The sequence below is a fragment of the Lissotriton helveticus genome, chromosome 3_2 (genome assembly GCF_964261635.1).
Source record: "Lissotriton helveticus chromosome 3_2, aLisHel1.1, whole genome shotgun sequence".
In the NCBI taxonomy this organism is placed as follows: Eukaryota; Metazoa; Chordata; class Amphibia; order Caudata; family Salamandridae; genus Lissotriton; species Lissotriton helveticus.
In genome coordinates, this window is record NC_136062.1 from 167,984,837 (window position 1) to 168,000,917 (window position 16,081).

Genomic DNA, 16,081 nt, shown 5'->3' on the forward strand with positions numbered 1-16,081 from the left:
CATTATTTTTGTTTTGTGACCAGGGTGCTCCCACCATGCACGACGAGCCACTCTACAACTAAAATGAACTTGGGAGGAGCCTTTTCAAACAGAAATTGAAAAGCTTTCTCGATATGAAATAATACATGTAATTGCACACAATATGCAATCTTTAGCTCACTTTATTCCTTGAGTTGCCACGCATTATGAGGCAAATGTGTTTCATTCACAGGCACAGTTTCTTGCAACTTGAGTGATACAATCTGTGCCATGGTGTGGGAGAGTTGTATCTGCTTGCTACGCTCCTTTGAGCACTGCATATTTATGGGTCCATCCTAGAATGCAATGACCTATTGAAGAGTATGCACACTGAAGAGGTCAGCATTTGTGTTGTTGCTATTAGGTATGACACACAATTAAAAGCGTTATAGCTGTGTGACTCGAATGGACTTTTATTTGTGTAGAAAGAATGTGTAATATAGAACTACTATTGTATGCAGATTAGGAGCTATTCCATATAAGCCACAAACCTTTAATGACTAAATATTGGAGACACTTTACAATGGCATTGAATTGTGATCCATGAAGATAAAGGTTTCCATGACCTTCACACGATGGGTGCTGCGATGTAGTCCTCCTTCTTCACACCTGGGAAAGTGATGGCTGAGACTCTTTTGACTATAAACTATTTTGCAATTGGGACTACAGACAACGTTCAGCAAAACTGCCTTAATCTTAGGCATAAACACATACACACGAAGTGTGAAGTAGGGATTTGCTTTACAGTTCAAGGGTATTTTTTATAGGTTACGCCTGCATAGCACTTGCAGAGTTCTTGCGTGGTCTTTTGCAGGAAACAAAGGACCAGATGTAGGAGCCCAAATACCAGTCGGTAACGGCCGATTTCGGCCGTTACCGACCAATATTTAAGAATTGGCCTGTAGGGGCCCTATTTCACCGATTCTGTAAAATTACCGAATCGGTAAATTTACTGAATCGGTAAAATACCGAATCGGTATTTTTACCGATTCTGTAACTTCCTGATGTAGGTGGGACTCTTCTGAGTCCCAAAGGCCTTACAGATTCAGTATTTTACCACCCAATCCAATTGGGTGGTAAAATACCAAATCCAGGTGTGCATGCACATTTGTGCATGCACACCTATGCCATGTGACAGACAGACATGCCCTTAGGGCATGTCTGTGTGCCACATGGCACACATGCCTGTATTCGGGGTGCTAGAGGGTGTCAAAGTGACACCCCCTGCACCCTTGCTGGAATCGGTATTTACCGATTCAGTAATTACCGAATCGGTATTTCCCATTGATTCCTATGGGCTTCACAGCCCATAGGAATCAATAGGAAATACCAATTCGGTATTTACCAAATCGGTAAATACTGAATTTTAAAGAATCGGTATTTCTATTTTTGAAATTACCTACATTTCCTACCTTCATATTTACCGATTCATAAATACCGAATCGGTAAAATTCGGTATTTATGAATCGGTAAATACGATTTTCCTACATCTGGCCCTAAATCTTAAAAGGGGCTTGGAACCCTTCCCCTACTTACCTGAACTGTCCATTCGTGGATTATAACATCACTCTAATTCTCTAGCTTCTCACTCTCACGGACACTAATAACCTATGATTGGAAGGGGGGCATATGTGCTACTTCCAGGGTGCATTCCAAGGCTGATTCCCTTGTATCTTTGCGCTAATTGTCATCTCAAGTGCAAACAATGTATACAATCTTGTGCAACTGTTACCTTGCTTCATGGGGGTTTAGGGTTTCATGAATTTTGACGGAGGGGCATGGCTACCGCGCTGAACAAGATGGCGGCTTTCACCTGAGCTCCGCTCCCTCACGGTGCGTCTAAAGAGGATTATGACCGCTTCCAGAACCTGCCCTGCAGTAACCAGGTGGTGTACACCTCCTGCTATATGGCGGCTCACGTTTGTTGCAGTTTGTAAGAGCGCATCTTTCTTTTTTTGCAGTGTTTGCCACAACCTTGTTTTCCAGGCACGGGCGGCTGCCATTTGTATGCACAGAACCCGTGTCTCCTGAGGAGAGACCACCACGCTGAGACTAGTCACTGCTGCAAATATGACAATTTGGTCATTATGTTACAATTACCATACTCCTCTCTGCTGCTGCACAGTATTTAAAGAAGGGGGCATAACTTTGAATAGGAAAAGCATCTCTAAGCAAGTTCAGCCTTTGTATTCTTAAATGCCTTTACTGCAACATTGTCTCATATATTGTTTGCACATGGGAATTTTCACTGGCACCTTTTTTTCTTCGGAGCCTCCTGCCTTCAGTACCAATTGAACCTGCTTTTCTCTCTCCCAATTATGTTACTCAGTGATCAACTTCAAGTGTGCAGATTCCCTTGTATAGGTCAGTGTTCTGGCTGCCATGGTGTGAATGAACAAAGAATATCGTCAACCCATCTCTCCTTGACGTAACAGGTATTTGGTGCTGTGGCAATTCCTCAGGGTTAGTGTTGTTCATCTTATCTGCATGTTGCCTTCACTTCTACGGTCTGGTTTTTACTGAAGCTGACTGACTTCGAATTTCCTCACAAGTAATCTACCTCTCGGAGGACGTGGATGGTTATTCACTGATTGTATGCTTGCTGCACTCAACAGCCTTCATCATCTGGTTTTACCTGTGTGTGAAACAGCTTGATACCCTTGTTCTGTCCTACAATATTGAGAATCTTATTTATGGGAAGGATCCCTACTTTTAAAAATCATTGTCATCCTCGTTGTCAAGTTTATCTCGCCAAGATGGCCAATAACTCCATTTATCTCACAAAGTCATCTTTGTCTGGCGCCAAACCGAAAGGAGCCAAAAATGATCCCCCATCTCCAGTTCAGTCATCTTCCAATCTGGTCTTAGATTCAATCATGGATGAACTACGAGCTTCAAATCGGTCCATGAACGCCACCAATGAAAAATAACAAGTGATTGAAGACCGATGGATCAATATGGAAGGTAAAATGTCTGAAATGGAACAATGTTTAAGTACTCTTCAAGATGTGGCTACTAAAGTACCTTTGCTGGAATAAGAAATCCATTAATTTAAACTCAACACTGAGGACTTGGAAAACCGTAACAGAAGGAACAATCTTCGGCAGAATGGTCTACCCGAAAATATAGAGGGACTAGATCTCCTTTCTTTTAAAAAAAAATTCTTGGCTCACCTCCTCAATCCTTGATCTTCGACGCCCTTCAACATCTAACGAGCTCATCGTCTTGGTCGACCTCGACCTCATTCTAACAAACCATGTGGCATAATTATGCTTTTTCTTGAATTCACTGACCTGATGCATGTCCAAAAAAGATTGCCAGAGAAAAATGGCGTCTTTTTGGTCAGGACATAACTTATTCATCTCACAGGATCTTTCTAATGCTGCCAATGCTAGGCATAAATAATTCCTAGCCCTATGATCACAAATGAGATCTATGAATATTCGTTATGGCATCTTATATCCTTGTCTTTGCAAAATCACCCATGAAGGTGTATCCCACTCTTTTGAAGACCCTCTCAAGTAAAAACCGTCACCAGAATGCCTATGGACACACATGTTCAGTGTTCTTAAAATCTTCTATGCTTTTAGATTATTAGACTATTAATGTTTCACATTTCATTATTACTTCTTGTTTTGGTTTTTAATGTTAATCATCTATTTATGATGATTTATGCAGTCTAAATAGGTTCTCTTGTACTATTGTATTTTCTCTACATCTCATATTGTCTTATTTTCTATACTTTTCTTATCCTCTTCATCTCCACCTTTCTCCGTTGTCGAACTTTTCTATGAGTGTGGACATGCCCGGTTCTTGTCTCTTTCTCTGCATAATACAGATCTGACTCTCTGTCCTTGATCTCTCTCTTTTTCATTTTTCTTTTTCTACTCTTTTTTATTTCTCCCTGTTTTGTTCCCTTTCTTTTACTTTCCCCCCTCTTTGCTTATCTTCCCTTCCTCCCAATTATATTTATATGACTATTTATTTTATGTGCTTTTGTATGTTCTTCTTAATTTTATCCTGTTGTCTAATGTTTATGACCAACGTTTTTCGTTTTCCTTGTCGTTTATTGCTGTTCATCACCATTGTGATTATCCCCCTGTTTCTTAAACATTAGCATGTTTAATGTTGTATCGTGGAACTTTCGTGGTTTGGGTCATCCTGTTAAGCCTTAAATGGTACTTTCTCATCTATCAAAACTTAATTCTCAGATTGTTTTTCATAGGAAACTCATTGTAATGATGTTGAATCTCTCAGGCAGCAATGGGTGGGCCAGGTTGTTTTTCCCGCTACTGTTAATCGTAAGGGTGGTGTAGCCATCCTTTGCCATAAATCTTTGAACTTACAAATTGTATCAACTGATAACGATGCGAGTGGACAATGGGTAATACTTCACGCCATGGTTTATAATAAACTTGTTATTTTTTTTTTACATATGCGGGCCATTTAAATCTGACCCTGATTTTCGGAACATTATTACATTAAAATGTTCTTCAATTACTAACCCTAATATTATTGTTGCTGGTGATTTCAATAATTGTCTCGACCCTTTCTCTGACAGGAAATCTGATTATAAATTTAAACCAGATAAATGGTCAATGATTGTGAATTCCCATTCTATTCTAATGTTCAGCACACTGTCCCATATTGACTATGTTTCAATTGCAAAACCCTTACTTCCCTTACTCCAATCCTCTGAGATTGGCTCCATTTTTTATTTCTGAACACGCTACTGTTTCAGTTTCTCTTCATTTGTCCCTTACCACTTCCAAACATCCTAGAAGGAGATTAAATACCTCACTAGTATCTGATAAAACTTTTATTTTAAAGCCTTTATACAAGAGCATTTCACTTCAACAAATCAGGTGACACTTCTGTACACAACAACTGGGAAGCCTTCAAGGCCTCGTTCAGAGCTTTTACCATCGCATATACTGCTAGAAATAAAATGTCACTGAACTCACAGTACCTCTCTTCCCTTAGTCATATTGAAACCCTTGAACATTCTTATTACACTCAAAAATCCCCTGCTCATCTTCGTGACCTAATCAAGCCTAAATCTGGTCTAAAAAAATTTACAACACTCTACTTAAACTCAAATCTAAATATCATTGGGGAACAAAACAAAGCGGCAAGAATGTTGACCAATTATTTAAAAGTCAAATCAGAAAGGAAAACCATTAGTCCTATACGCAATATCCTTTATAACACTCGACTACATTCCGATCCTGACATAATTACAGCATTTCAGACTTTTTATTATTCACTATATACAGAAGACACCCATCCTACTGTAACCGATACTCAATTATTTTGTTATGGTTTCCCTTCTCTTTGCCCGACTCTATGGCCCTCCTTGAAAAGTATATTACTCTTCAGGAGATTTCCGACGCAATTAAATCTTTAAAAAGAGCAAAGGCTCCTGACCCTTATGGTTTTTCTATTGAACTTATATCCTCTTTTTCATCTAATTTTGCTCCACATTTACTTGCACTTTTTGCTCCACTCTAAACCTGAAGGTCTTTTCTTGATGCTCTTATCGTTATTCTTCCTAAACCTGACAAAGACCTCTTCCTTTGTCAAAACTACCACCCAATATCACTAATTAATTATGATTGCAAAAGGTTTGCAAAAATTCTTGCTTCTGAATTGGAAGGTGTTATCCCCTTATTAAACCTGATCAATCTGGCTTCATTAAGGGTTAGGGTTTCCTCAGATAATGCCAGAATGTTCTGTAATGTTCTCGCCTTGGGGAAAAGTTATCCTGATCCTTTAGCCGTTCTATCCCTAGATGCAAAGAAGGCTTTCGATTGCATATATTGGGAATTCATGTTTAAAACTATTCAGTTGTTTGGCTTTGGCCCCAAATTTATTTCTTTTATCAAATTATTGTACTGTGATCCGTGCGTGTTTTTCTGTTAATGATTTCTTATCCCTTATTTCAATCTGTATAGAGGTACACAGCAAGGATGTCCCCTTTCTCCTCTTTTATTTCTTTTATTTCTCTAACACTTTCTTGAGCGTATTCGTCATAATCCTTTGATTACTGGCTTCTCACACTATTCTCACAAAATTAAACTATCTGCGTATGCCGATGATATTCTTGTCTATCTCTCCATACCCCTAACCTCCTTACCTCTCTTTCTGCAGGAAATTGACCTATATTCTAAAATATCTGGATACAACTGAAATTTTTCTAAAACTGAAATATTGCCCCTCAACTCAATTTGCTATCAATTCATGTTTTCTGATACCAACTTAAAATGGTTCCCATCTAAAATTAAGTATCTTGGCGTGTGGTTTTCCTCTACCATCCCTGAAACTCTCTCTCATAATTGTAATGCTTTAAAACTTAAAATTAAAAATGTACTTTCCTCATGGTCTCCACTATATTTATGGTGGGGCAACTTGGATACCATTAAAATGATGATTGTGCCACTTACTCTATTCCTACTCTCTATGTTACCCTTCAAAATCCCTAACTACTAATTTAATCAAATACATTCCATTTACACTAAATTCCTTTGGAATAACATACCAGCCCGTATTGCTTTGACTAAATTAGCCAAACCAAAAAAACTAAGCAAGCGTACGATTTCCTAACTTTAAACTGTATCACACTGCTTTTTTAATTAGACAAGCATTGCACTAAACAGACTATACCACGATGTTCTGATTCCTAGTGGGACCTACTTCAAACACTCTTTTACATGACTTCTCTTATTATGATATATGTTTCATGTCTAATTGCACTTTTATATCTACGAATCCTATTCTAAATTATTCCCAACACTTACTACATTCACTGTATATAGATGGCTCTAACTTTCATCAAGCCTTCCTTGCATCTTCTATTTGGAACAATAAATTCATTAAGTTCCGCTACAAGTCCTTCTATTTTAAACATTGGAAAGAAAAGAATATTCTATATGTACACCAACTTGTATCCAATAACTCTGTTATTACTTTTAGTACATTACAAGAATGTTATGATCTACTCTCTTCTTGCTTCTGTCATTATATTCAATTATCACAGGCACTTCAATCATTTATCACAACCAAAAACTTTCCAATCAATGGTACTGCATCTACTCTCGTAACTCCTTTACACAACATCTCCTATGACTCTAACCCTAAAGCCTCCTTTATATACAAACTGTTATCCACTCATATTTCTGAAAGACCAAAATCCCCAATTGAACTTACTTTGGAACTGGACCTGTCCATCACTCTCTCACCTACAAAATGGGATAATATATGGCCCAAAAAAAATCCACTTCTAGAGCTGCTAACGTTACCCAATATCAATTCTTTAAGTACACTAGAGCTGTTATAACACTAGTGTTTATACATAAATTCAACCCTTCTTCATCTCCTCTTTGTTGGTCATGTCTTTACTTCGATGGTACTCTATCCCATTTAATATACTATTGTCCCAATGTTAAAAAAAAATTGGGAATTTATCTGGGCTAAATGTTCCAAGATTTTTCACTTTTGTATCCCCCCATCAATTCAAAATGTGTTCCTTGGCTACTTATCAGTTGATTTTCATGATACAGTGTTGAAATAGAAGTTGCTTGATATTTTTATAGCTCTTGCATTTAAAGTTATTCTTACCTGTTGGAAGGATAATTAAAAAACTGTTATGTTACAATGGTGGAATCTTATTTGTGATGAACATAGAATATCTATTATCTATTATATATCTATTATATATCTATTATTATCTATTATTATCTATTATTATCTTTATCTTTCCCCAAAAAATGAAGTGTGATTTACTTTGGTTACCTGTCACTACTTTTCTATCTTCATATCCCTCTTTACACAAATACTCATTTGACAAGTATTATTTCTTTCTTTCTTTCTTTCTTTTTTCTTTCTTTTTCCTTTCCTCCTTCTTTTTTCCTTCTTTCTAATATTAAATTGTTCAATTAATTATAATCCAGATGGTACCCTAATCTTTCTCTTTTCTTTTTTCACTTACTACATATAGTTGTAATTTATAGTTTCTCTAATGCATAATTCGTATTTTTTGCTTCCTCTTACTTTGTATTCTAATATGTTACTCTTTTTTCTTGTGCCTAACTATATTCCTGGTACCTGTTTACTTACTCAATAAAAATTATTTAACTAAAACAAATGAATTTTGATGGAATGTGTGCTTTTATCCTGTGATACTGGGTGGCAGCAATATCAGGAAAACACCTTAAATCTAATAAGCATGTCTTATTCACACAATGAAAGCTGTATCTTTTTAATCTAACTACCAAGTACCACCCAAACATTTTTAGGTTTTGCCTGCATAGCAGAATGCGCTTTGCATATGATTAGCATCTTCTACACAGCACTTTCTGTTATGTTACCCAGCCCGTCCACAATCTTCACATTGTACGTTATGTTACCCAGTCCCACACCCTCCTACCTCTCTCCATTGTGTCACCCAGTGCTCCCACACTCTCCCTGCTCTCTGCTATGTTTAACACTCTCCTCCCTTGTGGTTCTTGATACACCAGGCTTTTTCATACCTATTGAACAGCAGCACAGGCTGGTGTATAACATGGCTTAAAGGAAACAAAAAAAATATATGAAGAGGTCTATTCTGGCCACGTCATAGAGCTTGCACAGCAGCTCTCACTTTTGCGCAATATATAAATATTGACAAAGTCAAGAGATGCCCAATAGGCAAAACCTATTGGCTTTTCTAATGCTTGTTTATATAGTCATAACACCGAGTCATTGGAGTGTGCATTCAAATGAGGTGAATGTATGCAAGCATTTGTAATGTCAATCTCACAATTTTGAGGCCTTCTAAATTTTTACTAAATTGAAATAAGTGAAAGAGGTTCAGAAACAGGGAAAAGGCAAAGAGGCATGCAAGTTTTCAAGAAAGGGTAGCACTAGCTTTGCACAACTAGCAAAACAGAAAAACAAGAAGGTTCTGATTTGAGTACACAGTCTGGTATAACAAGCCACAACCTTGTCTTATGGTTTTCCTCTTTTTAGATGAAAAGATGTCAAAATAGATAGCCTGCTGGTCAGATCAGAGAATATGTTAGTGCAAAGCAGGCTCAAATCAACCTGGAAAAATGACAGTTATTTATTTAGGGACATCCACATTAAAAACCTGACAATACGATTTTAAAGCCACAAGTAACATGTGTATCCATTCCTCCAAGGCTCGCCATCACAAGCGTACCCTTCCGAGAAGTTCACACTCACCTGCAGTCCACATGAAGACATTTTGCTGGAGGTCCTCAGGCTCAGCATAGGTAACATCAACAAGGACCTTATGCATTGTAACGTTCCTGATCAGTCCTATTTCTTCCTTCGTGAAGAGCCTAAAATGCAAATATCAAGGCAGGGGTAAAAATGAGTCTGAGTCACAAATAACCTACAAGGATTAAATATCCAGTGCTGAGGGCATGTAGCTTTGCGAACCATGAAATGTGGCATTTTCAATGGCTGTCCCTGCCCATGACCGTTAATGCTGCCAACACCAGTCTCTGTACTTGACAATCCTTTAATTTTTCAGTCAAATGTGATATCCTGTTCATTTTTACTAATTCTGTATCACCCTCCTTTAGAAAAAAAAAAAAAAACCTATATGAAACTTAGTATAGCATCAGCAATCAGCTTCCTATTGATTTGATTTGATTTATTTTTCTGTCTCTTTAAAGAGCAGCCTTCACCATGCTGAGGTCTGTTGAAGGCTTTTCTCACCAACTAACACAGGTGCTAACCATCTTGATCAGGGAGCAAGCGAGTCAAGGACCACTACCCACAATCCATTGTCTGAAAAGTAATTTGATCTGCCAGGGAGCCTGATAGACTAATTGAAAGTAATTTTGATATACATCACTGGTAAAGTTTGAGTTCCTGGGAATTCGATGTCCAGCAAAGTGGACATTTCTGTAAAAGCAGAGAACGACTTGCTGAGGGCTGAGGCAGGAATTGTGAAAGAGATTTAAGGTGAGCTTAATGACGAGCTTAAACAGAGCATGCAGTAGGATCCAAATAAGGTTAGAGAATTCGGAGAAATGTCCTTTGGTGGTAATGGCTAGCTACTCTGGCAGATAATTGCGCCACCATGAGTGCGCTGGACACATAAGGCCAGAAAACACTTCCAATGATGTTGCTCAGCTGTGTGTGTGACTGCTGTTATCTGTTATTGTTTAAGTAACTGACTGTCGATGCCAGTATTGTAGCCCTAGGAAATATTCAGGGAATTCCACACAACAACTTAACATAAACAAGCCTGCAGAAGAGCTAAGGACACAGTTTAAAATTTGGCAGACAGAAGTTGGGCGGTCAGGGCAAAGGAGTAGTTTACTCAATAGCCATGAGTCCGTCTACATCTATTCAAATTATGCATGACTGTCAAGCATTACTGAGCCATCCAGAAAACTGAAGTAGGACTTTATTTATGAAAATAAAAAAAGACAATGCTCCCCTCACCATTGAATCCTCTATTTTGGGGAGGGAAGACATTTATAGTTTTCACTGCCACTTACCGTCAGGGTTTTCCTGGTGTTGCCGACCAGTAAAACTGTCCTCTAATACCACTAATCTAAATTAGATAGGTGGAATTATAGGTCAACCTCCAACAGCACTTTCTTTGTACACAGAGTAGTCTCTGCTGTGATTAAACCAAAGGCCCACTCACATTTAAATGGGGCAAACGGATGACAGTCTTGGGGTCAAGCATACTCTGTTGCCGTATTTATACCGTCAATATATAAATCAGGCCCTAAGGCATTAAGAAGAAACCATCCTTAATCTGGCATTCCAAGGCAGATGACATGTATGTTATTTAGAAATACAAATGTAAGTTGTAGCTGTCATGCACATGCACTCAATATTCTCTCTAGGCACGCAGGTGCACTCAATGAGGCAGTAGTGCTGCAAACTTTGGATTGTTCATGCTGTAAGGCAAAAACTGTACACCTCAGAATGAAGTCCCAGCTAAAATGCAGTAGATTGAGTGATTTTTTTCTTCCAGGGCACTGCACAGCACTATTGGTTCACAAAGACCGGACCTTTGGAGTATCTTCCAGGAAAAAGCTAACATAATACAACATCAGCAGCGCTCTGCAGCATCAAACTAAAAAGATAGTTACACCTAAAACATAGTCAAGCTCTCTCTACCAAAGACAATTAACCAATTCTTCTTGAAAAGTGACTTTAGAACTGCCTTGTTTTCTCACATCTGAATAGTGGCAACAACATGCTTTAGAGTCTCCCAAACACCACCCTTGAGGAACCTAAAAGGCACCCTACATATCATGGCATGCCACATCAAGGAGCTGAACAAATCTGGCCACATTACTCACGTCCTGATGCAACTCCACTGGCTTTTATTGCCAGACAAAACTATCATCAGGATTAGCTGCGTCACCTACGAAGGCATTGCGAATGTCACCCCTTCCTAACCTCAAAATAAAAATAAAATACTGCCTGCCAATTAACGCATCATGGTAAGAACAAGCAGGAATCTCCTCATGCATCTTTGTAATTGATTTTTCATTCCATGAAAGAAACCTCTACTTTGGGAGTTTATTTCCTGAAACTAAAAAACTTTGCAAAGTGGGAAAAGTGAATATTGCGCCCAGTCAGCAAAGTACAGTGCCTTTAGCAGAGTAACTGTCCTTCTGAAGGCACAGATATCCCAAACTGCCTGGTGGGGGTTGCTAAATTTGATGGACGATCATCTAATGAGGGAGCAGAGGCCATGGCCTCCAACGACCTGGTGGACAAGTAAGCTTTCCATTTAATGGAGAGAACTGCTCTTCCAATCATCACCTTGCACAGTTTGAGTATAATGTATAGATTTGCTATAAATTATATCTCCTATTAATGGTGCCAGGTAACCATGTCCAACCAGTGCCTCATGATTAACCAAGTCTACATAGTTGCCTGCAGTTCTGTTATGTAAACTGAATCTTTGGCTTAACTCTAAAGTTTTTTTTTCACATCCTCGTGTGATATGATTGAACTTAGTTCAATGCACCAGTGCTGATTGTGAAAGACAGGTTATGGAAGCCCTGTAGAAGCCCATCCTATACATAAGTGAGGCAGTGGTATTCCCAATGATCATTCATTAATGATTTACACAATCAAGACTACTAGGAACAGAATATGTATTTCAACATATTTAATTTAAAACGTTATTTTAAAATGATGGGATCTGGTGCACACAATAATGATAGCATCACAGAAAAAAAATCAGCTAATCTTTTCAATAGCAGTGAAAACAGGGAAAAAATAATAACATCACCATGTATAGTCTTTAACAACCTCACTGTGCTATCCCTAAGTGCTATGCTAGATCTAGCAGATTAATAAATATAAGCCGGAGTTTAGGAGGTGGTGCGCTTACCTTGACAACATTTTTGTGTTTTCTGTTTGGAATAGTTTGTCAGCTATTTTGTGCATAAGGTCCCGAACTAGGAGATTGGATCTATGCAAGAACACAATCCTGGCACTAGTTCTTCAAGGTTAAAAGGGAATGCTTTGCAGAGCCTCAGAGAATCATGCTGGGGAATTCTTTAGCTGAGATAGAATCTGGTGCTGTACTCATCTGCAATCTGTGTCTGTATCCAGAGTGAAGTTTCTCTACTAAATAAGTTGTCAAGTGGCAGTCCTTATAAATTGTAGCTTATCTGAGATGGAATTTGCAATAAGGTAAAAATATATATTAATATAGACTACATTGATTGAGTTATGGTTGCTATCTGACTTTAAAAAAGTCACCTTTCATAGATTGATATTTTACTGGGGTTTTTTGTCTATGCCATTGACCAGAGGAAATAACACCTATATGAAGGTCAAAGGGATGTGACATATTTACAATTCCTCAGGAAGATAAAGACTACCATGTTTTAGACAAAGGAAGCTAAAAAATTAAGATAATGAAAAATAACATTTTCTAAATATTTAAAATATATATATATATATATATGTGTGTGTGTGTGTGTGTTTGTGTACTCATATAAACCACACACAAATATATATATATTCACTGAAAACACCATAGGTTTCACACGTGTTATAGTTAGGAATTAGCATTTAAAAAACATTAGAAATTCATTGAAAAAAAACATAGGTTTCATACATGTTATAGTTAGCTGGACATTTCACTCATACAAAACCATTGACATTTCCCCGTTATAGTTAGTTCAGCTAACTATAACTCGAACGCCCGCAATGCACTGCTCATGACATCACTTATTACATCACTCATGATATGGTCAGTTACATCACTCATGACATCACTGATGACATCTCAAATGACATCACTGATGACATCACTATGGTTTTTTAGTGAACTTCTAAGGTTTTTTAAATGCTAATTCCTAACTATAACGTGGCTGAAACCTATGGTTTTTTCAGTGAATTTCAAAGGTTTTGTAAATGATAATTTTTAAATGTATTAATTGTTATTTTTTTATACTGATTTACTACATTGTTTTAAACTCTTTATTTTTAGATATTTTTTTTAAATTACATTACATATTTTTAATATAAATTGAAAAAAAATGTATAATGCAAATACTCCTGAGGCGGAAGCCAGGAGGTTAGAACTTCAGAAACAGAAAAATTGTTATTTTTATGCACTGCACTTTATCATAGCATAGCGCTTTTTAAAAAATCGGCATAATTGCTTTTTATAGTGTTGAAGTGTAACTTTGTGTAAACTGCCCCTGACGACCGCACTGAGCCGCTTCTCATTGTAGATTCAATTACATGATACGAAGCCATTCTCAAGGCTCCCGGTCTCCTTAGACAATCCCCCTCGAGGCAAAGAATCGACGGCCGCCATCTTGGAACGGGGCCTGGACAGCGCTCTAGTGGCTGGGCGATTTGGGCCCTCCTGCTATAAAAGAGCCTCTCATTGTCCTTCCCCAGATAATTGATTGCAAATACTCCTGAGGCGGAAGCCGGGAGGTTAGAACTTCAGAAACAGAAAAATTGTTATTTTTATGCACTGCACTTTATCATAGCATAGCGCTTTTTAAAAAATCGGCATAATTGCTTTTTATAGTGTTGAAGTGTAACTTTGTGTAAACTGCCCCTGACGACCGCACCCAGCCGCTTATTGTAGATTCAATTACATGATACGAAGCCGTTCTCAAGGCTCCCGGTCTCCTTAGACAATCCCCCTCGAAACAAAGAATTTACGGCCGCCATCTTGGAACGGGGCCTGGACAGCGCTCTAGTGGCTGGGCGATTTGGGCCCTCCCGCTATAAAATGGAGTCCTCCTCCCGTCCGCGCAGCGGGCGCGCCGATGGCGCGCGGGAGGCGCGCCAGAGGCAAGCCCGTCTGGGCCCGTCCGGGCCGGGCCGGGCACAGGGCCACCCACTATGCCCTTTTCTCGAAGTCACCGAATCAAACATTCACGTGACTACCTTCTACAATTCTGCACAGCCGCCTCAACCCCTATCCCACCACCCTCGCTTCAGGGTGAGTCTTCATGGAAAACCAATCGCCACCCACCAAACCCGGTTAGCCTCGCTCTGCTGAACTGTAGATCTGCATCCAAACATTCTCTAGAGATCAAATTACTGATCCAAGACATTAAATTAGATATACTTTTCCTCACGGAAACTTGGTTGACGTCTCATTCCGAGGCTGATATTGTCAATATGCTACCCCACGGCTACCTTATACAGCACCAGAACAGAATGAAGGGAAAAGGAGGTGTTCTAGCGATTGTATACAGAAACACCTTCATATGCAGGCTACAAGAGGGTGGAATCGAGGACTGCGAAAGCATCCACTTTTCCCTCCAAATAACCCCTAATAAATCCCTTTCGGGTACTCTCATATACCGACCACCCGGCAGTCTAGGAAATTTTGTCGGTTCATTGCTAGAATCCACATTCTCCTCCTGTACCTCGACTTCCAATTTTATCTTGCTTGGAGATTTAAATCTCCATTTCGAGGACTGCACAGACAAAATAGCAGGGGATCTCATTTCAGAATTAAAGGCACTTGACCTTCACCTACTAAACTCAGAGGCAACACATACCAAGGGTCACCTTTTAGACCCTCTCTTTGCCAACCTCTCTAAAATAGAAATCCTACCCTCACTCCCCCTTCCATGGTCTGATCACTCCCTCATCCCATTTACTTGGCAAACTATTTTAAACACTCCCCAAACCCCGATCTCCAGAGAACAGGATAGAATATGGTCCAGACTCTCATTTGAGCGCTGGACCCAGGAATTAACACTCTCTGCCCCTCCCGCAGACCCTGACCCTGTAAAAGCAGATGAAAACTTCACTAGATGGCTCACCTCCACTCTGGATGCAGTCGCTCCCAAGAAAAATCTAAAGAAAAAAAGTAAGACCTTCAAATCCCCATGTTACTCACAAGAACTAAGGAACCTTAGAAAAATTTGTAAAATCCAAGAGCGGAAATGGAGGAAAAAATGGGACCCCCTCATCAAGGAAGAATACAAAAAAGCAATGAGGACCTATAAATCAGCCCGAAAATCAGCCCAGGCTTCCTTCTTTGAAGAAAAAATTAAAACTGCATCTAACTCGTCTCGAGAGACTGATAAAATAGTCAAAGAGCTACTTAAAATTCCCAATCCCCCTCCAACCCAGCAACCCACAGTCGCTAGATGCAACCAAGTAGCATCCTTCTTTCAAAATAAAATTGCTAACATCTTACAAACCCTCCCACTAAAAGCTGATAATAACCTCCCTGCCGCCTTGTTACCGCCCACAACTGGCCCGACTCTGGATAGTTTCAACCAGCTGTCCAATGAAGACTTTCTGAAAGCTCTTTCAGACATGATAAGTGGCTCACCTAATGACCCAGCCCCCATCCGTATCCTCAAACAAGTCGGACCTACCATCTCACATCTAGCCACCAACCTTATTAATGCTTCTCTCAGCCAAGGAGTAGTCCCCCCTAATTGGAAACATGCAATAGTTAAAGCTTTACAGAAAAAAACAGGCCACGATCCTTCAGATCTTTCCAACCTTCGCCCAATCTCTCTCTTATCAGGCATAAGTAAGATTGCAGAGAAGGTGGTCAACCAGCAATTGTCGG

At 39.1% G+C, this 16,081-nt stretch overlaps 1 protein-coding gene across 2 annotated transcripts in view; it reads right to left on the minus strand.

Annotated features, from left to right (window-relative positions):
* LOC144826531 (dual oxidase 1-like) overlaps positions 1-16,081 on the minus strand; it is a 1,074,750-nt gene that overhangs the window by 449,793 nt on the left and 608,876 nt on the right. For both annotated transcript variants that reach the window (XM_078684961.1, XM_078684960.1), the window contains one exon: positions 9,241-9,359. In XM_078684961.1, coding sequence (XP_078541087.1) covers positions 9,241-9,359 — 119 coding nt within the window. The remainder of the gene's footprint in view (positions 1-9,240; positions 9,360-16,081) is intronic.